This window comes from Heptranchias perlo, chromosome 21, assembly GCF_035084215.1.
Source record: "Heptranchias perlo isolate sHepPer1 chromosome 21, sHepPer1.hap1, whole genome shotgun sequence".
Lineage (NCBI taxonomy): Eukaryota > Metazoa > Chordata > Chondrichthyes > Hexanchiformes > Hexanchidae > Heptranchias > Heptranchias perlo.
The window spans coordinates 33,698,349-33,722,787 of NC_090345.1; the positions used below are offsets into that span (position 1 = coordinate 33,698,349).

Here is a 24,439-nt window from a genome sequence, read left to right on the forward strand (position 1 = left end):
AATAAACATTCCCCAGATACAAGGCAGAGTAAAATATGTTTAAAAGCACATAAAAAATATCAACCTAGATTATTGATAAAGATACAGAAAAGTCTAATTGGCCAGCACTCTTCCACTGTAATTTTATCATTTCACTGAGTCTGAGAGCCATTCTGTGACCTCCATCAGAGTTAATGCTGTGAAGTTCAGAAAATCAAGAATGATAGATGTTAAAAACAATGTTAAAAATAAACACAAAAGTGTAAGTCCATTAACTAATTACAATAGCCTCAATGATGAGGCTTTATCTAAATCTTACACAAGGGTCTGTTTCAACATTTGGCTTTATCTTGTGACAGATTATTCCCTGCCATATTAAAATTCACAATCAATGTACTTGAAGCCTTTGTATCATTCATTATTTTTAAAGTATAAGACAAGTCAATAGAAGAAGTAAGGTATAAAATTATTACTCTAACTTGTATGACCCTTTCCTCAGCTTGTTGATTTTACAACAGTGCTAGCTGAGGTCCACATGATCATATTACTGTACAAGCAAGGATTCCTAACTACAATCAATAGTTATTTTAGCTTTCTATCACCATCTTTAAAAATAATGTTGCATGTTGGTGCCACATCTCTGCATACTACATACTGTACGCATTGCAACACTAATTGGATTCAATGCATTAGGTGACTGTAGCCCAGTGTGCTGCAGGTCTCAAACTCCTTTGTACGTGATCTACCACTGATTCACAATGCTCGTAATCTAAAATACTTATCATCATGTTACAATGCATATCTATATGAAAGTTTCAGAAGACACAAAGAAATCATATATATCAGAAAGTTTTTTCTGAAATTTTTTGATGAATTTCAAATCCTATACATGAAATAAAAGGTGATATTCATTCAAATGGTCTTTCTCTCTCTCTCACACACACACAGTTTTTGTCTTTAATTGCTTTCCATTCTACAGTGCCATCACGTGGTTGTATATACAGACATCTTATCATTTATCTCACAGCATAGAAACTATCTTGAGTAACATAGTTTTTTTTAATATCTTCTAATATAATTCAAAGTAGCGTCAAGACCCATAAATAGACACTGGCATGCTTAAATATGTATGTAGGACACCGCTTTATCTCTTGGAAATATACAAAAAAGTCGTACAACGAGGGTGCATTATGAAGAATGTCTTTTATTGGAATTTCTTATTAGTGAAGGATCCATAAGCGAAAATTCATTACTTCAGAGGGGATGGCACATCACAGTCTTATAAATAAGGTGTATTGTATATAGAATAATAAGTACATGAGGGAGTTGCAAAGTAATGTATAATCCAGTTAATAGCCTCAAGACATGAGTTTGTAAATAAAATTTGAATCCAAAGATTGGAATCAAGCTTTTAACTCCCTCCTGCTTATTTCTTATTTTAGATAACTAATATTTTCGCAATGCAACATAAAATCTAAATTTTGTAGCCATTACATATCAAGTGCATTAAGCAAAACTACAAAGATGAAATTATATAATGTCGGAGAAAGGGTATAACAACTGTCAATGATGTTCAATTTGAGGGGTTACAAAATTGTGCTGGGTTCATCCTCCCACCTGCAATATTCTGGCAAGGTGGCTACATAGGAACAGGAGTAGGTGATTCAACCCCTCGAGCCTCTTCTGTCATTCAATTAGATCATGACTGATCTTTACCTCAACTCCATTTACCCATTCTATATCCCTTGATACCCTTACCTAACAAAAATCTATTATCTCAGTCTTCAAAATTTCAATTGACCCAGCATCCAGAGCCTTTTTGGGGAGGAGTTCCAGATTTCCACTATCCTCCGAGTGCAAAAGCTCTAATTTTAAGAATATGCCCTCTTGATCTGGATTTCCCACCAGGGGAAATAGTTTATCTGTATCAACCCTATCAAATCCCTTAATTATTTTAAATACCACAATCAGATTACCACATAACCATCGAAACTCGAGGGAATACAAGCCAAGTTTATACAACCTGTCCTCCTAATTTAACCCTTTAGGCCCAGGCATCATTTTGGTAAATCTGCTCTCTACCCCTCCAAGGCCAATACATCTTTTCTGAGGTGCAGTGCCCAAAACTGAAAGCAGTACTCCAGATGAAGTCTGACCAGGGCTCTATACAACTGAAGCATCACTTCCTGACATTTGAATTCCAACCCCCTTGATATAAAGGCCAACATTGCATTAGCCTGATTACTTTTTGTATCTGTGCACTAGCTTTTAGTGATTTGTGTACATGGACACCTAAACCCCTTTGCTCCTCCACAGATCCTAGATTCTCATCATTACAGAAAAAGAGTCCAGTTAACTGAACTTTAAAAGACAGATTAGGTTTAATTAGTTTCGTATTGTCTCTCCTGTACCATAAAAACATTCCCACAAATTTTATGAAGATTGCATTTACCCAATTTTTGATTCACAGCTCTATTATCTGATTGATCTAATCCGTATATACAAAATTGGTCTGATTAGAAAACTTCATTTTGCATATTACCCTAATTAGTGTAACAAATAAACCCTACAAGCATCAAAAAGTCGCAAATCACTTTATCATGAATTGAAGTGTGAAAACTTAAAGCCAAATTAGCACGTTTTCCTCTTCTTGCTGCTATATTTCCTGTTACGCATGACAAGCAACAAGAAACAGTATTAGTTCAAACCAACAGACTAAACCAAAGCTGTGGCTTTGGTACAGCGTGGTTGATTTTGTATTGGCTCATCACCCCACTATAAGTCAGCACGTACAGTTTGCACATGCCCCACTTAAATATTGCTGAATCCTGCTGCATTTTCAGGATTAGAGTCATAGAGTCATAGAGTTATACAGCACGGATAGAGGCCCTTCGGCCCATCGTGTCCGCGCCGGCCATCAGCCCTGTCTACTCTAATCCCATATTCCAGCATTTGGTCCGTAGCCTTGTGTGCTATGGCATTTCAAGTGCTCATCCAAATGCTTCTTGAATGTTGTGAGGGTTCCTGCCTCCACAACCCTTTCAGGCAGTGAGTTCCAGACTCCAACCACCCTCTGGGTGAAAAAGTTCTTTCTCAAATCCCCTCTAAACCTCCCGCCTTTTACCTTGAATCTATGTCCCCTTGTTATAGTACCCTCAACGAAGGGAAAAAGCTCCTTAGTATCCATCCTATCTGTGCCCCTCATAATTTTGTACACCTCAATCATGTCCCCCCTCAGCCTCCTCTGCTCCAAGGAAAACAAACCCAATCTTCCCAGTCTCTCTTCATAGCTGAAGCGCTCCAGCCCTGGTAACATCCTGGTGAATCTCCTCTGCACCCTCTCCAAAGCGATCACATCCTTCCTGTAATGTGGCGACCAGAACTGCACACAGTACTCCAGCTGTGGCCTAACCAGTGTTTTATACAGCTCCATCATAACCTCCTTGCTCTTATATTCTATGCCTCGGCTAATAAAGGCAAGTATCCCATATGCCTTCTTTACCACCTTATCTACCTGTTCCGCCGCCTTCAGGGATCTGTGAACTTGCACACCAAGATCCCTCTGACCCTCTGTCTTGCCTAGGGTCCTCCCATTCATTGTGTATTCCCTTGCCTTGTTAGTCCCTCCAAAGTGCATCACCTCGCACTTTTCCGGGTTAAATTCCATTTGCCACTGTTCCGCCCATCTGACCAACCCATCTATATCGTCCTGCAGACTGAGGCTATCCTCCTCGCTATTTACCACCCTACCAATTTTTGTATCATCAACGAACTTACTGATCATACCTTTTACATTCATATCCAAGTCATTAATGTAGACCACAAACAGCAAGGGACCCAGCACCGATCCCTGTGGTACCCCACTGGCCACAGGCTTCCAGTCACAAAAACAACCTTCGACCATCACCCTCTGCCTTCTGCCACTAAGCCAGTTTTGTATCCAAAGTGCCAAGGCACCCTGGATTCCATGGGCTCGTACCTTCTTGACCAGTCTCCTGTGGGGGACTTTATCGAAGGCCTTACTGAAATCCATGTATACCACATCCACTGCGTTACCCTCATCCACACGCCTAGTCACCCCCTCAAAAAATTCAATCAAATTAGTCAGACATGATCTTCCCTTGACAAAGCCATGTTGACTATCCCTGATTAATCCTTGCTTCTCCAAGTGGAGACTAATTTTGTCCTTCAGAATAAGCGCATGATTCACACCTCCTATTTGGCTCGCCCATTGGGATCCTGGAATTTGTGTGTTGCCACAAGTCTTACAGGCCTGCAGCAGCTCAAAAAGGTTTTTGTTAGACCTGAGAAAGTTCAGGATACACATGAAAACTTTGGTAGGCAGTTGTGGTAGCTGCAGGGCACCACTGTTTGGATAGGAGGCCACAGATACTGTTTCACAGAGGGGAGATGTCCTTTTTCTTTGGCCATCGGATTTGGTAGGAAGTCAATGGTCATGTCATTGCCAGAATCACTGTCCAGAAGATCTGGATTCAGTGTCAAAAAAAGTTCAATGACCTCACCAGGAGGGCAAAGGTAGGGGTGACTGCACTGTGACCTTGTAGTAATGCAGTGTGGTAACTATTATTAGCATGAACTGTTCTTTCCTACCTGTGCATCCTTACACTATTTAACTAGCTTCCCATGGTGGTCCATTAGGCTGCACTCTACACTTCCCAGCACCTCCATTTACCAGCAGTTCTTCCTTCAGTAGGAAACTTAACTATATACCCCATTGCCAACTCCTGTCATGTAAAGCACTTGCATGATGCATGTTTCTGTGTTGCCAACATGTGCACATATCACCCTGATAACTCAGATATCGGTGTATGTTATGCCACCAGTGTCAACTATTCTGGTTAACAAGAGTCAGAGGTGAAGAAAGGGCGGAGGAACATCCAACCTGCATCCTCTCTCCCAATTTTGAGGAGCAGATCTTCCAAATGCAGAGATGGGACTTTGAAGATGAAGCAAGAAACAGGAAGTCAGAGACCAGATCCCAGCTCAGGGAACCATAGCACATTTATCCTTCCTTTAATATCCATCCTATTGAGTCACACACTCATTGACAGTGAAGCATTAAGCAGCCAGTCCATACCAATAGTGCAGGCAAATGTTACGTGACATCAAGGTGTAATGAGAACATTTTGTAACATTTCTTTTTCTTCTGTTTCTTTAGGTATAACAGAAGCAGCTGAGATAGTTCATACGGTATACTATTGCTTCAGGCGGTTTAGAAGGGCCTGTGCCCAGTTGGAAGCACACACCCCTAGCGCATCGTGCCACTCAATCGCACCCTGGCAAACATCAACACAGGCCCATCTACACTGGGAGATTTAGAAGTGAATCTGAGGAGAGTGCACTGGGCGAAACACAGAGCACAAGTCAACAGGTAGAGATGGCACAGAAGGAGCAGTCAGTAGCTGGCCGGAGGATGAGATCACATCCATCCACAGCTGATAAGGACAGGGTCTTGACCTCAGAGACACAAAGGATCAGTGGAGGCATGGAACACATTCCAAGATGATTGCAACCTGATACACTTGACACAACCTCAGCATGGAGCAGGTGCAAAAGAAAAGAACCAGCCTCAGACTCAGTAGCAGAGGAGGACCCCGGCCATCAGCCATCTTATGTGACACTGTGAACATGCAAAATGTAGGTACCTTGCATTGGTTGTGTGCTTGATGTTTGTTCTTGCTACATTTTATGGGCCACATGGTAAATGCATTGACATGGCAGCAATGAATCTAGAGCAACAGTTACTGGAGTCCTGTACATTGTGTTATAAATTGGATAGCCAGGTGGTGAAGGATAGAATACTAGAGCCTAGTCTTCAGTTGCTTCCAAGCCTTTATTCACAGGACTCCATATTTACACCCACCTGAATACAATTAATGCTAATTGATATAAATCACATGGATACAATTGACACATTGTGCCTCTGTGATGCTCCACCAAGATTACACTGTACTGCTGTTAAGATGCCACACACAACAATTTCCTAGAACTTGACACAAATTAACTTTAGATTGGCAATCTCACTCAGGGAGGCTGGTGTACGAATTCAAAAAATTCATGCTGATGCTACACAGGGGTTTAGGCATTTTATTGGGGTAGAGTATAGGAAGTGTAGTGCTGCATTGTAAAATTAAGCATAGTGTGAGTGGTACTTATCTTGGCAACATTTCTGAGACTGGAAAATTTTTTCCTCACCTACTCCCAAGAATTGGTCACAAGTCTTCACTCTTTCTGCTACCTCCATCCAGGCTGCTCTCATGCTTCTCTTCAGAGGGGCTCCAAAAAGAACCATATGCCTGTGCAGCGCCTCCTGCAACAGGACCTCCAAAGCTGCACCCTGTAAAACTGCTGTTTATCATCCTAGTCTTGCTGCGGCCATTTCTACCCCTCTGTTGCAGTACAGTTTTAAGGCAACCAGCAACCCTTTAAGAATTACTGGTGCCAGATAGTGCATGAAGCGGGGTTGCACTATGTGCCAGGAGCATTGCCGTATTATGGAAAGGGGTTGACCTTGCATATAACCTAAGGTAAACTCATTATGCTTCAGGTACACGCAGAGCCAAAGAGTTATGCTCCTCCTGCCAACTGCATTTTCACCCCCTATAGAGACACAGTGTTAAACAAGTGGCATTTGCTCAGAAAAAATTGACATTTTAAACAGCTTAAAAACAGTCTACAGTGCTCAGCCTTTGAGTTACTCATGCACCAATTAGATGTTTACAGTATTAGCTATCATTTAACACCAAACTGCCTCACCTGACCAAGTGAGTCAGTTAGGTCTATTATGAGGCAGCTAATTAATGTTTTTTTTTGGTTTAAAGTGCCAGTACTTACAACATTGTATTGCCTTGTATGATGATGAGTAGAGCTAAGCTTTAACACTATTGCTCAAACTGAGTTTTCACCTCTGCCAAGTGAGCTGATATCCATGTGGTTAGATATTTCCTATACATTTCACGCTCTTGAGTGCTTCAACAACAGGAGCACTGGGAGCCCTAGGTGTAGCACAGCCAAATGCAACACAACGCTTCCTCCAATCTGATCCAAATATATACCTTAAATCCTATGCTGCATCAACGTGAATTTCTTGACTTACCACACAAAGCTGCCCTTATGGCCTCCCTGAGTGACATTGCCAATTTAATGCAAATTTGTATCAAACTCTAGGACATTGTTTTGTGGGGCTATGCCTACTGGGAACTAGATCAAGCTCACCCAAGCCCATTTCAAACACGATCCTCACAGCCAATCAAGAGATGAAATTTCATTCCGCCCCTGCTGGATATAAGCACAGCTTCTAGGGGAGACTCTCATCGCCATTGTCATCTAATGTGATTGTCACGTTTTGATCATTTTTTCTTCACGGCAAGGATTGTGTGATTGAGTTATGTTTAAGTGTTGCATTTTAAAACAAAATGAATTTGCACAGATCTAAAAACAAAGGCCATAGCCTGCATGCATTGGATGTGTGTGTTGAAACCAGAAGACTCAGTGTCATGGAATTCACAATTGGTACAATAAGGACCAGTTAACTTATCCCCGGACCATTAATCATGGTGGCTCCCAATCATCTGGAGATCAACATAATGTGTCCTCTTTAAACTCACATTCTAAGGGAGGAGGACAAGTAGCCAGTATAATTGATAGGCTAAATAGCAAAATACTACAGATGCTGGAAATCTGAAATAAAAATCGAAAAGGCTGGAAACAGTCAGCAGGTCAGGCAGCATGTGTAAAGAGAGGAAGATAGGGTTAACGTTTCAGTTCAAAGACCCTTCATCGGAGCCCGTAAACAGGGTTTCCGAAGCACTTCCGACAAAGTAACACTGGCTGAGCAGAAGCAGCTCCGAGGAATTTCTAGGCCTAAGATACACAGTACTTGGCTTGACACTGGCAGCTAAAAATGACAGAAGTCATTTTTTGCAGTTATAAGTAGTCTGCAAAAAAGATAATGCCAAAAACGAGTAAGGCAGCCCAAGAAAGGGACAGAGCGCATAGTTTATTATGTTTCCCATGTTTACAAGGAGACAAATGAGATCAAACCAAGTAAGTGGAATTTCCTTTGGCTTTTACTCTGTATGCTCACTTGCTGTCTGTGAAATAAAGCAGCTTAACGATTTGTACCTGGCCTCATCTCAACAAATGTTTTAGTTCACCTTCGATAAGATTTGTAAAGCACACATGATGTATATGTGAAAGACACAATATCTAGTTCAGATCACCCGGGGGTCCTTGGATAATGCTATTGTATAGTTAAATCTTGGTAATTAGGGGCAGACCCCTAAACGTAAGATGCTCAGATTGCTTACGGGAGTGTTCAATACCACAATACCTGAGACAATATCTAAGGTAGACCCTAAACTTGGAACACAGTGATACTTTCTCTTTGTTGATGATGCCACCCACCGCAGAGTGGTTCCCATCTGAAAGATAATGGTCGCCAATTTATTGTAGGCAACTATAGGTTAAAAAGGCATATGGGATACTTTCCTTTATTAGCCAAGGCATAGAATATAAGCAGGGAGGTTATGCTAGAATTGAATAAAACGCTAGTTAAGCCACAGCTTGAGTACTGCGTACAATTCTGGTCACCGCATTACAGGAAAGATGTGATTGCACTAGAGAGGGTACAGAGGAGATTTATGAGGATGTTGCCAGGACTGGAGAATTTTAGCTACGAGGAAAGATTGAATAGGCTGGGGTTGTTTTCATTGGAACAGGGGAGGTTGAGGGGAGATTTAAATGAGGTGTATAAAATTATGAGGGGCCTAGATAGAGGGCCTAGGGGTCAGTGACCAGGGGGCATAGATTTAAAGTAATTGGTAGAAGGACTATAGGGGAGCTGAGAAGAATTTTTTTCACCCAGAGGGTGGTAGGGGTCTGGAACTCACTGCCTGAGAGGGTGGTAGAGGCAGAAACCCTCAATTCATTTAAAAAGTACTTGGATGCGCACTTGAAGTGCCGTAACCTGCAGGGCTATGGACCAAGGGCTGGAAAGCCATTCACAACCCCTCAAATAATGAAGCAGTCCGAGCCCGCATGCAGCAAGACCTGGACAACATTCAGGCTTGGGCTCATAAGTGGCAAGTAACATTCGCGCCAGACAAGGGCCATCTTCAACAAGAGAGGGTCTAACCACCTCCCCTTGACATTCAACGGCATTACCATCGCTGAATCCCCCACCATCAACATCCTGGGGGTCACCATTGAACAGAAACTTAACTGGACCAGCCATATAAATACTGTGGCTACAAGAGCAGGTCAGAGGCTGGGTATTCTGCAGTGAGTGACACACCTCCTGACTCCCCAAAGCCTTTCCACCATCTACAAGGCACAAGTCAGGAGTGTGATGGAATACTCTCCACTTGCCTGGATAAGTGCAGCTCCAACAACACTCAAGAAGCTCGACACCATCCAGGACAAAGCAGCCCGCTTGATTGGCACCCCATCCACCACCCTAAACATTCATACCCTTCACCACCGGTGCACAGTGGCTGCAGTGTGTACCATCCACAGGATGCACTGCAGCAACTCGCCAAGGCTTCTTTGACAGCACCTCCCAAACCCGTGACCTCTACCACCTAAAAGGACAAGATCAGCAGGGACATGGGAACAACACCACCTGCACGTTCCCCTCCAAGTCACACACCATCCCGACTTGGAAATATATCGCCGTTCCTTCATTGTCGCAGCACTGTGGGAGAACCTTCACCACACGGACTGCAGCGGTTCAAGAAGGCAGCTCACCATCACCTTCTCAAGGGCAACTAAGGATGGGCAATAAATGCTGGCCTCGCCAGCAATGCCCACATCCCATGAACGAATAAAAATAAAGTGGGATTAAGCTGGATATCTCTTTTTTGACCGGCATGGACATGATAGGCCAAATGGCCTCCTTCTGTGCCGTAACTTTCTATGATTCTATGATGCCATAGATAGAATTGGACAGTGGGTGGACAAATGAGAAGATCAATTCAACAATTCTATCCAGAAACAGTAGCTGTATGTTACTCTCCTCTACTTTATAAACAAAATTATTCAGCTGCTCACCTTGGTGACAATAGACAAGCTTTTCTCGGAAAATAAATAACAGTATAAATAGTTAGAAAAGCTGGTGGAAGACCATTCAACTCTGTCACCTGCAGCTACTTTAAAGTCCTTCAAATCCTCTGCCTATCTTTTTCTTGCTTCAAGACTCTGTGGAATCCAAATTTAAGTGGATCAGTGAACTAGACGAGGAAGATAAAATTGTCGTCTTTAACAGTCGAGAGGTGAGCCTGATAGTCAGTCTTCTATGAGGGTGTGATCTGAATACAACCACAAGAACTGCCAGCATGTAAGTCTGACATCTGTGTCTGTGCCAGGAACACTGGCGCTACTGCAGCTGCACCTCCACATTCTGTATTAATCCAAGACCCAGTATACAAGCAGTGGTGGTTCACATAGCACCTGTTCTGCCACTGAACCCCTCTCCCAGCAGCATCGTCGCCTTTTATGCAGAAGTTCAAACGCAGAATGAACCATCACTTGTTGAACCAGGGTTATTAAAACATACACTAAGCTTCACTCGTTTGTTTTTTATCCCTGTATAGCTTCTCCGACTCCTCTTGGCTACCACCAACCTGCCCACAGTAACCACCAGGTTCAAATTTGATTTTTAAAGTTAGCCAGGGGTGTGAAACTGATCGCCATGTTTAAGAGTCTCCAAACCAAGCTACTGAGTTCCTGGGGGTGATTTTCGTCTGCTGAAAAATGGGGCAGCAGGTGGACACGATTTTTTTTTAAAAACCTACCACCCACTCACCACCCGAGGCCTGCCTGACTCGCTTTTCGAGTGGGCCTCGAAATGAGCAGCCAGTGTTCCCGCCCGAAACAGGCGGGACCCTTATTACAATACTTAAATCAGGGTCCTATGCCGGGTGTAGGATCTAATGCAATTTTCAGGTACCAATGAGCAACAACAACAACTTGCATTTATATAGCACCTTTAATGTAGTAAAACGCTCCATGGCACTTCACAGGAGAGTAATCAGGCATAAATTAACACCGAGCCAAAGAAGGAGATATTTGGACAGGCTTGGTCAAAGAGGTAAGTTTTAAGGAGCATCATAAAGGAGGGGAGGCTGGCGGAGAGGTTTAGGGAGGAAATTCCAGAACTTAGGATCTAGGCAGATGAAGGCACAGCCGCCAATGGTGGGGTGAAGGAAGTGAAGAATGCACAAGAGGCCAGAGTTGGAGAAACACAGAGTTCTCGGAGGGTTCTGGGTCTGGAGGAGATTACAGAGCTAGGGAGGGGTGAGGCCATGGATGGGATTTGAACACAAGGATGAGAATTTTTAAATCAAAGCATTGATGGATTGGGAGCCAATCTGGGTCAGTGAACACAGGGGCGATGGGTGAACAGGACTTGGTGTGAGTTAGAATATGGGCTGCAGTGTTTTGGATAACTATACGGAGGGTGGAAGTTGGGAGGCTGGCCAGGGCAGAGGTGTGCCGCACACACTCAGCCCATTGGCACTGGACGTAGACCTCCCAACCGCTGGTCCTTTAAGGGACTGCTGGAAGCTGCTCTGGAAACATTGCTGGTAAGTTTTCAAAATGATTTTTGTGCAGCCAGGAGAAGGATGAATGCTCTTCCTGGTCCCACAAAAATATTCTGGCTTGCTGCCGGCCCTTCCATGTCCCCCACCTCTGGGATTTTCTCCCCCCCCCCCCCACTTTAAGTGGACACTACCAATGTGGTTGGTGAAGAATCCAACAGATTTCTTGCCCCCACCCCCCGAGGCAGCGATATGCCAGTCAGCACTCATTGAGCACTGGCAGCATTCAAATGAGGCCCAACCACCTGCACCATCAATGGAATCGGCCCCTCTGTATTTTTGAAACATGGGCCTGGAAATTCCTGGGGCCTCGCTCCACTGGAACACGATTCATTTCCCCCGAAATCAGAGGAGCCTGACCCCAACAGAAGTTCCAGAGTCAGCTAATTTAACTAATGGTGGTGGGACAAAGGCTGGAGTCCAGTCAGCAGAGGCGCCAAATACACCAGGGGAGCCCGGATAATTTGGGAAAATGGCTGGAGGTAACAGCTGGAGAAAACAGTGAGCTTCTAACTTTTCGAAGGCTGGTGTGGGAGCATTGCTGGCCCAAATTACAGAATGGAGGGAGGTCATTGTTGGAGTAACAATAGAGGACGTAGATGTGGAAGTGGATCCTGATGTAGTTGAGTGGAGGAGCAAGATATGTCCTTCCCTGGCTGCAGAGCAAATGGCTGATGATATCATGTGTCCTGCCATAAAGAAAAAGATGCTAGCAGAGCATCAGACATATACAGAAGCTCTGCCTGACCTCTCCCAGGATGTGCAGCAAAGGCTAGTATAGTGGTGGAGTTCACTGCCCTGTTGTACACCAGCATCTGAGGAGGTTTCAACTCATTACAGGACGGCCTACAGAAAGGAGCAGCTGAAAACCCTCCCCTCCTTCATGAGAGATCCAAACTAGTCAGTCAACTCAATGCAGAGGCACAGAATGAAGGATTACCGGTCTTGGGGGATCATCTAGAGAGGTCATTGTCTACCAGATTACAACGTATGCAGAGCAGCATCACAGAGGGACTAAAGAATATTCTAATGACTCTCTTCCAGCCATTTAAGGATCTTTCTGATTCCATGAGGTCTGTTCTCCCACTGATCGCTGGTAACCTTAATCCTGTTCCCAGTATCAGTACCAATCGGGAAGTTGGTGTGTGTGCTGCAAAGGCTGTGATCCTCACAGCAGCAGCACAGAGGAGCACCTGATCAGCACTTTGCAGAAGCCTTCATCTTTGTTAGACCAGGCTGCCAAAGAGCCAATGATAAAGAGCCAACCTTTTTCATATCCATCCCAGGACTTGGAGATTCTGACAGAAGGACAATCTCCATCCCAAGAGGCTCATAATATGTTGCATCAGTCGTCTACATCTCAGACTCCAAGCCCTCATGTGGCACATAGCAGCGTTAGAATAGGGCAGTGCAAAACTGCCACTGGGAAGGCGGGTTCTTCCTCAATGTACCCTGAAACTGAACGGAATTTATGCCAAGCGCTTCTCCAGTGGAGCCCCAGCATGAAGCGGTCCCTTCAGAAATTTCTCACTTCACAAAGGAGCAAATCCCGAATTACGCCCTCCCCCAGCCCAAGAATTTGCAGCTCTGTCATGTCAGAGCTATAAAACATGACAGTGGGAGTGCTGCAATTCAATCCATACATAAAGTCAAAACTGCGCCAGCAAAACACCAACAATTGACTCATTAAACAATCTATTTCAATATAGATGGAGTCGAGTCAACTACTTGCACATCAGTGTCAAGATGCAGCTGTTATGTCCAAGCTGCAAAAACACCAGTGGGTGGATTGCAAGTGCATTCCAATTCACAACATAAAGTCAACATTACATGTCAAAACAGCAGCAATTCACTCTCCTAAAAATATATTTTGAAGTAAAAGCAGGCTGCATCAAATCAAGAACTCAGAACAAGCTACCAGACCCAACCGTAGAATTTATTTTCACAAATCTGGGGAACAAAAATCATTGCTGTGTGACATAGTTGATATTGAAAGAGACTAACAGTTTCAGTGCATCAGTTGCCTGGCACTGCAATGTATTTATTGATGTCAGGCCTGTCATATGAATATTATTGCACATACATTTTGTACTGTTCATTACTACCAGTGCCTTTGAAACTGCTAGATGACTGGGTGAGAATCTAGCAGAAACTGGCTTCCCAAGGGTTAATAATTTTCAAGGAATCAGTGCACCTCAAAAACACAATAAGATTTCAATTTTGTTTAAGATATTGTGCAGTAAATGTTTGACTGATGTGGAACTGTTATCTTTAATCTTCTTTGTTACAGAAACGAACTGGCCTCATGCACTGGAAAATAGTGGCCTCCCATTATTTATGGGATATAAAATGTACCTGCAGTCTATGCCGTTCCTCTATATCCACAGGTTTACCAGCACCCATGCTGTCTGTGAACCAGGAGATATCAAGCACCTTAATCTTGTCTGCATTTGGCAGCTTCTGGTTTTGAATCCAGTCCCAAATCTCATTCCAGGAATTATTCTCTGTCACAATATGTGTGACTGAATCACTATAGAAAGAAAAGAGTAACAGTTAGAATATTATGGTTATCTTTTTTAATTGGTGATGTTCAGTAAGTGGCATTACATCTCTGCAAGTTATTGAGGTAATCCTTCAAAGTAAAATGTACAGTGTCTTATGACTGGAGTTAAAGTTACTGAGGCATCACAACCACTAAGAATACCTGCCCTGGAGTCTGCACTCTGCACACAAGTCGTGAATCTAATTAAGATACAGCTCTGTTATGTCAGAACTGCAAAAAATGATTGGGTATGTTGCAATGTAATTCTCAGCAAAAACCCAAAACATCGACAATTGACTTTTTAAAAAAATCATTCAAATTAGACAGACATGTATGCAGAGTCAAATCAACTAGTTGGACAATGAATTACCAGGGGAAATGCAGAAAAATGGCAGGCCAAGATTAAAGGTTAAAACTCTATAAATTTAGCTTCTTGTACGTCAGGCTGAACTGTGCGGCACCACAACTTAATTTTAGTCATTCAAACACTATCAGACAGGAAACAGAATAGGGGTGTTTATTTTCAGTCTTCACATGTAATCCAAATTACCATTATTGATGCAGACCATACTGACTTTCTCTTTACACGATAATACTAGCCCATCTTCCTTCACATTTCTCTCAGAAAGAAGTGAAAGTCTCTGTCTGTAACTGTCTCTCTGCTTGTCTTCCATTCTTCCTGCCTCCCTCTTTCTCACACACTTTCTCTTATTGTCATCAATGAATATCTCTATTTGTCTTAAAGCTTTCTTTGGTATTCTTCACCCTCTCCCAAATACTTGCTGCACATTTTCATACTTTCCCCCATATGTTAGTGTTTCACTTTTTCCTTTGGTATATTTTACTCTTCACTTCCTCAATGGATGTCTTCTTAAAGAAAACTAAAAGCAGTGCCTCAGTCACACCTCCAAATAGCAGCACAAAATTGATTTTATGAAGACAAAAAAAATGCTGCCAGAAAGATTTGTAAAGATGAATAATATAACAACTTGCATTTATAGAACACTTTTAACGTAGCAAAACGTCCCAAGGCGCTTCACAGGAGTGTTATCAGACAAAATTTGATACATAAGGAGATATTAGGACAGGTGAGATAGGTTGTAAGGAGTGTCTTAAAGGAGGTTAGAGAGGCAGAGAGGTTTACGGAGGGAATTCCAGAGCTTGGGGCCTAGGCAGCTGAAGGCATGGCCGTCAATAGTGGAGTGATGAAAAAGTCACAGATCCAAGAAACAGGTGACTGAGCAAAAGCAGCAAATTAGATTTTTCAAAGATAATTACAAAAACAAGTGGATCTCCATTGTCATTGCGCAGAGGTATGAAAAAAATTCATTCCACACATAAATTTATCATTCCTTACCTACCGGAAGTATTTAAATAGAGAAATGTTAGTGCCTGTCATATATTGTCATTGCATAAGTAAATACACCACAGTTGCATAAGTAAATATGTGTACATAACATGTTTTAGTTACATAGAAAATTGTTCACTTATCACAGTTGCATAAATAAAATGCATTTCTCATCTGCTCCTCGCTCTTATTGCATAATAATTAAAAATAGAATACATGAGCATGGAAAATACATACAATACTGGGATGATGTTCCTAATCCACACTGCCAGCGGGGAGCTTTGCCAGCTACAGGACCATGGAGGTTTGGAAGTTCACAGCACAGAAGGAGGCCATTTGGCACATTGTGTCTGTGCCAGCTCTTTGCTAGAGAAAACCGCACATAGAAGAAAATAAAGTTCCACATGCTTCTGATTTCTTTACATGATCAGCTGGTGAGCTAGATTCCCTGTTGACAGCACCAATCTTAAAAAATCAGCCCTTCTGTATCATCATGTAAAAATAGAATATATCTCAATAATTAAAAGTCTTGAGTCCAGTACATGTCCCTAGTGTCACACCTTTTAAAGGCATCACATCTGAAAAATGTCAGGATGTCATACATTCAAAGCGTAACGAATCCAGAGGGCAAAAACATCATGATTGGCTCAAATAACCAGTTTTCCATTAAGTTACCAAATATCCAGTGAACTAAATGTGAATGAATCACAAGTAGCAATGTACCCGTAAGGAAGAAGAAACAGTCAAATTCCCTCCATTTTGTTTCAAAGCTACCATTCACGAACCAACCAAACCAACTAATCAAATAGCTCAAACAACTTGTTCAAATTCCTTCAGTGGACATGTTTCTTTTTGAGCCAGCCAACTATATAAACTTAAAGATACAATTTATAACATAAAAACATCAAAAAAATGCATATGAAAATTATTAAACTTACCCATACTTTGGCTCTGAAATTCTTCAGGGTCTCCTGCCATAATTTCAGGACACCCGGAGAAATGGCAGAGACCTGATGTAAGTCAGGGAAAAGCCCTGCAGAATTTCAGGAAACTGTCTCCAAAGTGTTGCAAATCCTTGCAACACTTTCTCCCAGAGATCTATCCTATCTCAGAAGCTTGGGACCTGGCTTTCAGTACTCCCCCAACCTCAGTCACTTAGCTGGGCATTGCTCTCCATTTTTGATCCTTGGTTGTGGCCTAGACCTCCAACTATGAGAAACCCAAAAACTGTTGAGGATTGAAGCAGTCTTCATTGTAAAGGTGCCACTTGGGCACTCCGAATGTTTCCCCGAAGGGGGGTGCCTGGCACCTACCCGAGTGGGCCAGCCATCCTTCAGTTTTGGCAGGGGGCATCCCAGCCTTGCCACCACACCACTGAAGGTTCACTCCTGCAGGCCAGGCCCCCTGACCATGCCAACTTTGGCGGGGTCAGTGGTGGAGTTCTGTGATCTAGGTTAACAGCCGGGATCATGCCCCCTGTGGATTGCTAGTTGTGCAATTTAGATTTAGTCGAGATTTGGACAAAATGGCCCAGAAATTCAATGGTGCCTGAAAATGGGCATGCAGGGGGCAGGGGGCAGGGGGCAGGAGGGAGGGGGCATGCAGCATGCGCCTGTTCATGTAGTCCCAGAGACCACGTAAAATTGGTGCTGGCAGCTCATTATGATTCAGGAATGATCCCTGCCCACACTGTTCATTGGCTGTACCACTATTTGGGGCGGTTGGGGGGAGGAGCAGGATATCGGGTGTTTCTGACTTAAAGGCAACCAGCATCTTTTAAATGGGAGGTGCACTCTGCCTGCAGACACACAAGGAAACTTCAGAGATTGGAAAAAATAGCTGAAACAGGACCAGACGGGGCACCCTGGTTCTCCAATGCCGCGTGGGAGTCCCTGGTCCAGGCAGTGGACTGAAGGAGGGAGATCCTGCTCCCCCCAAGGGGGCAGAAAGCCCTCCAGGCAAAACTTCCGTCGCCAGTAGGGAGAGGTTGCAGAGATGGTCAATGTCAGGAGCTTAGCTCCCAGGATATGGCTGCAATGATGAAAAAAGTTCAATGACCTCACCAGAGTTGTCAAGATAAGAATCCTGCTCTCTTACTCTCTGCTCACACCTCCACCACCTCCAGCCTCACTGCTCAAAACATTCCCTTCCCCTGCTTCCCTTCACTCCTCTACAAGCACTACACCACAATTCACTCCACCTCCTTCTACTCATATTTACACACTCATCACTATTGCAACCCTCACTTCCCCACATCTCACATCTTACACACTGCATACCAACTATTCGACCACAACAGGCACATTCTCTAAACATTTCACAAGACTGTCATTTACACACTCCCTTCTCTCTAGCAGGTGAAGGTCACATACAACTTGTGCTAGGAGGCTGCCACCGGAGTAGCCCGAGCCTACTGCACACCCTGTACCCTCAGGAAGAGAATGTGCTGGCCATCACAGGCAGGGAAAGTGTCATGGCCATGGCGAGTGGCAATGCTGGAGGAGACAATGTGCAGTGTCTCTTCACACCTTACCGTCTTTTTCCCTTCTCATTTATATCTCATCCTACACACTCTGCATGACAAACTGCAGCTCCTTTCACCAGCCACTCATCTCTCTCTGCTTTCCCTTCACAATGAAAGATAACCCTTGTCCTTCCCTAACATTTTCGGTGCTGCAAATGTGTGTGCACCTCTGCCACTTCCGTAAGAGGAGGCCAGCTTTCCTGAAAATGCACCGTCACCCAATTTGACCCTAGCAAGCACTAGCTCAGAGATTGGCACCACGCATACTTTAGAGGCTAGGCTAGAAGAGAGGTCATCACACAGTGAATCACCAGGCACAAGTGTGTAGGAGCTTGAGCAGGGGGATAGGACGCCACAGGTGCCAGCTCTCCAAAGGGCGACATCACATACTAGCTGTGCTGCACGGGACTCAGATGCAGCGTTCGAGGGCCCAGGCTACCGAAGATGCCTGATGGGCATCTACCAGGAAATGTTAGGTGCACTGGGCAGCCTGCCAGAGAGCTGGTACACAGTGGCTCAGAGCATGAAGGAGTCCAATGTCTCAATACCTATATGCAAGTCCAGCGAATGGGACTCAGACAATGGGTCTACAGAACACTGGATGTTCCTTCACAATAGTGCATCCATGCCTGGTGCCCCACCAGTATGCAAGGGGCATTGTTGCTTGCGTTCAGAGAATTTGCGAAGTATAGAGATAACTGTCGCCAGAGTTTAGCTGGAATATCTCACACGTGGTAGTCTTGTGAAGTGTTTAAAGAATGTGCCTGTTGTGGTCGAATAGTTGGTGTGAGCAGTGGGGGTTTCTTTGATCATGCCATTTGAGGTTTTATTGGGAATGACATAGATACCAAAGGATTTATGACCAAACAGCTTAGTAAAGAAGAGGTCAAGGCCAGGTAAATAAGAGCAAGCTTTGTTAGATCAGCACAGTCATCTACAGGAGTCACTGACAGTGGCCTGAAGTCCCAGGTTTCTCCCATCTGAACAGAATTAGTGGTGGTTTCAGGCAGAGGAAGTGCTGGGTTGGGACCAAGCACACTGGAGGCATGCAGGGTGAAGGCAAGTTATGCACCAAATAATTTCATGGATTTGACTATCCAGGCAACCCTGTGAAGTACCAGGTGGATGGGACTGGAGCTGGCCAACTCCACCCAAGGATTTGGGGAAAGAGAGAGAGAAAGACATGCATCACCACACAGTCTGAATTTGAAAAGGCATTTATCCAGGGACCATTTGCCCAGTCAGAAAGAGGTTCCCGACGTGGCCAAGAAATACTTCTAGACCATACCTCATTCAGGATGAGGTGCCTTATGTGTCTTACTTGCTCAAAAGAAAGATAGAGATCATCACATGATACAGTCAGGTGTCCAGATATTGTGATAGTTGGTAACATAATACTTAATAAATTATAACATTTATAAGAAATTAATTACATTTTCTATATTAGACAGTTTTCTGAGAATGTTTTCAATTGGAGGTTTGTGTCTATATGTGTAGCCTGAGTCTTGAGTTTATGCAGATTCTTAGCCCCATCACTGTTAGTTAATAGTCAAACTAACAAGGTACAGCACCAGTATTTTATTCCTCCGACTCAGGTCTCTTTTGCATCTCCCTTCCTTCCACCCTATCATGGACAGCTATACCTTCAGCCAATAATGCGCTATGTTCTGGAATTACTTCCTTAAATACCCCCACCTCTCTCTCCTTCATTCTGATATCTGACCAAGTTTTTGGACACCCCTCCTAATATATCCTTGGTGGCCGTTTCTTTCCCTACGGCTCAATGAAGCACCTTAGGACTTTTTTTTTTAACGGTACTATATAAAAGCAAATTGTTATATATATATTTAGCATCCACTATAAAAATCTACATCCTAAACTGATGGACAGAAAAGAGTTGCTCCCCCATCTTACATTTAGAGATTTACTTATTTATTTACATAAGCATGGTATGCTAGGGAACAAATTTATTTAATTATCTCCCTGCAGTGTGTAAGGAAAATACTATTAATTTTCCATGAACCAATCACAAAATACTTATTTCACTGTTTCCGAAGAGATCTTTTACAAACTTCTTTCCAAATTCTCTCAGTGGAAATGTGCCTCCTTCTCCCACATCCCAGCATCCCCTCTTGCCATGGCAGATCCTTCAACTCACTGAACAACACTATGGAAGAGTTGCTAGCATAAGAAAAAGTTCAAATAAGAATAGTTCTATGCATATACCTTATAATGCTGCTGCCAATGGCAAACCTGTCTTTGACAGCAGTGTTGTAAGGTAAATAAGATGGCTCTTTTGTTGCTGCCTGAGTGGAGAAACTTACAGATACAGTTGTTTCTTGTATCGAGGGTGACTAGAACATCAGCAAGTTTCTCAGGTTCTCCGGTGTCGCTGATGATCCTGGTGTGCCAATCCACGGTTTTCTCCCACTGGTCATTGTGTAGAGTCAGTGGAGTCAGCCAATGACTATAACAATACATGGTTTTGCAGTTTTCTCAATATCTACTCATGGTTATTTTCAAAGTATGAAATATTAGCAGCTAGAACAGCACACCATCACAGCCTTCCAGTGTCTTCTCCTCTGTCATTGAGGACATTGCACACTTGAGCATGTTTTTGTACTGCTTCTTCTGCACATCCCCTGCCCCCCCACCCCCCTGCCAAAGGAACACGTGCCGATTTTTATCTCACAGAAGAACACTTGTTTCACAAGCCCACTGCCTGGCATTTGAATGATGTGACTAGTCCAAATGTCGCTTGGATTTGTCAATGCTAGATATATTGGTTATCTTGTGCAGTTGTGTGTATGGAATTTGTCAAGTTCCTTCACAAGGTACCTGTAGCATGCCCAAACCTCACAGATAAACAAAAAGTTGAGAACATTTTTGCATTATAGACGTTCAACTAGGTCTTCAAGGTGACAATTTGCAGATTCCATACGTGTTCATGTAAACACTCATGTATTGAATTGAGTGTTCAATTCAATACATGAGTATTGAATTGAACACTTCCTTAATACATGCTTGAACTTCCTGATCAATGCATGGATCATTAGAGAGAACACTGCTCAAATAGGCTACCTGAGCCACAGCGGTTGGCCTCATACAATAAGAACTGGAATATAAGGTATTCCCAGTGGCAGCTGCTACCTGATCTCCGTTTTCTTGAGCCAATGGTGAGGCCATGGCTCTTTGCTGCTGCTGAGATTCTGTCAGTGATCAGCTGAATGTCTTCTTTGGTGCAAGCCTTTCATTCACTTTGATGCAGCAGTGAAAATGTAGCTTCTTTGCTTCTGTTTTCTCTCTTTTTTTCTATCTGCTGTGGAATTTGCATGAGTCATTTTTCTTTCTCTTTCTCTCTATCAAGGCAAACCAAGAAAACACTTCAGAGGCAGGGCTACCCCAGCATCCAAAGCACAACTTAAAAGCCTCCATTAAGACTACAGTGCCTGTAGTTCAATAGATGGCTTTCACTTGCATTATGGATGCTGGGAAAATTGTATCTCTACAGTGGTCTCTTGCCTTTTGTTACTGGAGAATTTCCACTGAATATTGCACTGAATAGTGTTATTCCGGACAAATGCAGGAGGGTTAGTAAGCTCGGCTATAACCAATACTAGATGAAGATGTTCCATTCCCTCACCACTGATATTTCTCAGCTTTTTGGGAACTCCAAATAAATAAAGTAACATTTTAAGAAAAGCTGAAATGAGCCGTCATAATATTCACTGTCTGTTTTATTCCCACACATTTTAACATTCACAAAGTGGTGCAAGTGATTACTTAATGGTTTTTTAATTTTAAGATCATACTTGTTTGGATTACCTTGATGCCAGATGGTAACATTTACTGTAAGAAAAATAATTCTTCCTTGTGTAAAATTTCAGTTTGAAATAATACTTCATGTGTAAAGTTACAGTTTGAAATTTCATAGTTCTTCCTGTGGTTTTATTTGGAGAAAAATAATTTACAATTATTAAGCCCCTATCTTCCTGTCACGTACACCCTAGCTATACCACTGGGGATTTTGACATCTGTCTTCATCCATCATTTCTCTGTTACACTCATGACTGTGGTTGAATTTGGCACAAAATGTAACCTTGTGGCAACATTCTAAACTGTATAGAAGAAAACACAAAAAGACACTAACTGCGAGTGTTTCTTTCATGCATATAATTCTAGTCAACAAAAGCATGCCAGCTTAGTTATCGTCACGCTAACTGATCTACTGGCCATGCCAACCATGCTTGGGGAGATTACATTTTTAATTACTTTGTACAAAACTAGTGAAATGAAATCAAACTGGCATTTTTTGTACTTTTCATCCAATGCATTGTGTAATAATTCCATGGAAGTAAATCTTTAGTTCATTTTCCAGATAAATGATAATTCCCCTCTGAAAAGTACCTGGGAGCAAACGATGCCCTAATCTAATCAAAGGGTTCACAAACTATGAGAGCAAGACTTGAATAGTATTTGTTGTGCTTTGAGTGTATCTTCATACATTAGAAATACCTTAAAAACTATTTGTACTTGTAATGCTTGTGAGAAAACATCTTCCTTGGTCATAAAGGAATGCTGATATTGCACCATCACCATCAATATGCTGAACATATCTCTTTCATTAAGGAACCTAGAAAAAATATTATTATTTTCTACGGGTTCTATACTAGTTATAGAACTGGCAATGGACTATACGCCAATGCCACGATTAACAAAATTTTTAAAACTACATAGCGGAAGTATTTTACAATTAAACTGTAGTAAACCTGCTACATATAGTTTTCTGTTGTGCATTTATATAGATTTTCAGAATGTCACCTGGCTAAAGGTTACAATCCTTAGAAAGCAACTGATTAGTATTCTTTATCGTGCTATGTGTAACTTCTCTCACATAATCTGAGGGAGGCACATTAAGAAAATGACAGGTAAGCTACAGCCACATCAGCCACAGTGTAGAACGACATACCTCAGGACATCATCAACTCTGAATCCTTTCTTACGTGCTAAATCCATCAGAAACATTCTTCGGCTTGATCCCATTTTTCTTTCTACAATAAACATGATCAGATCTTGAAATCTGACTTCATGTTTACTGTATGAACTGCAGAGTTCTGCTACTTTCTGCCTCTTCCTTTTAGGTATGATTCCCATTACTCCTGGTTTTTCTATTGAATTCATTTTTTGGGATTACTTTGATATAAATATTACACTATCTGCCAACTACTGTGCATTAAGCCTCTGTCACCTGCATTTGCTCTGCATACAGTTCTACGCCCACCGGTGATGTCACCTCCTTTGATTGTCTTAAACACTGTAAACCAGTTAAAGAATGGGGTCATCAAATTTCTGCACAAGCAACAGAAGAAAGTTTGTTGATTTTAACCCTTTGGGGACTGCAGTTGCATTCCCCCACAACAATAAAAAAGCAACAAGAGTGAAGAAGAGTAAATTTACATACTTTACATTCAATACTTTTTTAATTCTATATATTTGTGTAATTCTGCTTCATAACATTAAAAACTTGCAGAATTAAAAATGTGAATAAAACAAAAAAATGAATCCAAAAATATTAAACATTAAATTGAAAATATAAAACAGAATCAAATTTTTTGTGCCAATGTTTCTCCTTTCCTCGCCTGATGACATTGACTTCTCAATGAGGTAAGCACACCCTTCTATATCTCAATCAAGAGCCCATTATTCATGCGTGAGCCTTGAGGTAATATCAGGCTACTTGACTGCAGAGAGCATCATCACTGAGCCCAATCATTCCCTTACCTGACATATGCGCTATGCACATGAGAACTAAATAGCAATCAGGAACTTTGGCCAATTTTACCCTCCCTAATCTAAGGGTTCAGATGCCAATTGCAGCTTTTGTACTGCCCCTCTGACTTAGATTAGTGAACCCAGCACAGACCAAGGATCAAACTACTCTATATTTTTGTTACCCACCATCAAGAGAGCTCTACCCTAATACTTTATCAATTATAATAAGAACATAAGAAATAGGAGCAGGAGTAGGCCAATCGGCCCCTCGTGCCTGCTCCGCCATTCAATGAGATCATGGCTGATCCAATCCTAACCTCAAATCTAAATTCATGTCCAATTTCCTGCCCGCTCCCCGTAACCCCTAATTCCCTTTACTTCTAGGAAACGGTCTATTTCTGTTTTAAATTTATTTAATGATGTAGCTTCCACAACTTCCTGAGGCAGCAAATTCCACAGACCTACTACCCTCTGAGTGAAGAAGTTTCTCCTCATCTCAGTTTTGAAAGAGCAGCCCCTTATTCTAAGATTATGCCCCCAGTTTTAGTTTCACCCATCCTTGGGAACATACTTACCGCATCCACCCGATCAAACCCCTTCACAATCTTATATGTTTCAATAAGATCGCCTCTCGTTCTTCTGAACTCCAATGA

The 24,439-nt window shown here is 42.5% G+C and overlaps 1 protein-coding gene across 1 annotated transcript in view; it reads right to left on the minus strand.

Annotated features, from left to right (window-relative positions):
• Window positions 1-23,195, minus strand: part of dntt (deoxynucleotidyltransferase, terminal) — a 187,238-nt gene extending 164,043 nt beyond the window's left edge. The window contains exons 1-2 of the mRNA XM_068002427.1: window positions 22,984-23,195; window positions 13,956-14,130 (exon numbers count right to left, since the gene is read on the minus strand). Coding sequence (XP_067858528.1) covers window positions 13,956-14,130; window positions 22,984-23,195 — 387 coding nt within the window. The remainder of the gene's footprint in view (window positions 1-13,955; window positions 14,131-22,983) is intronic.
• Window positions 23,196-24,439: the final 1,244 nt, after the last annotated feature.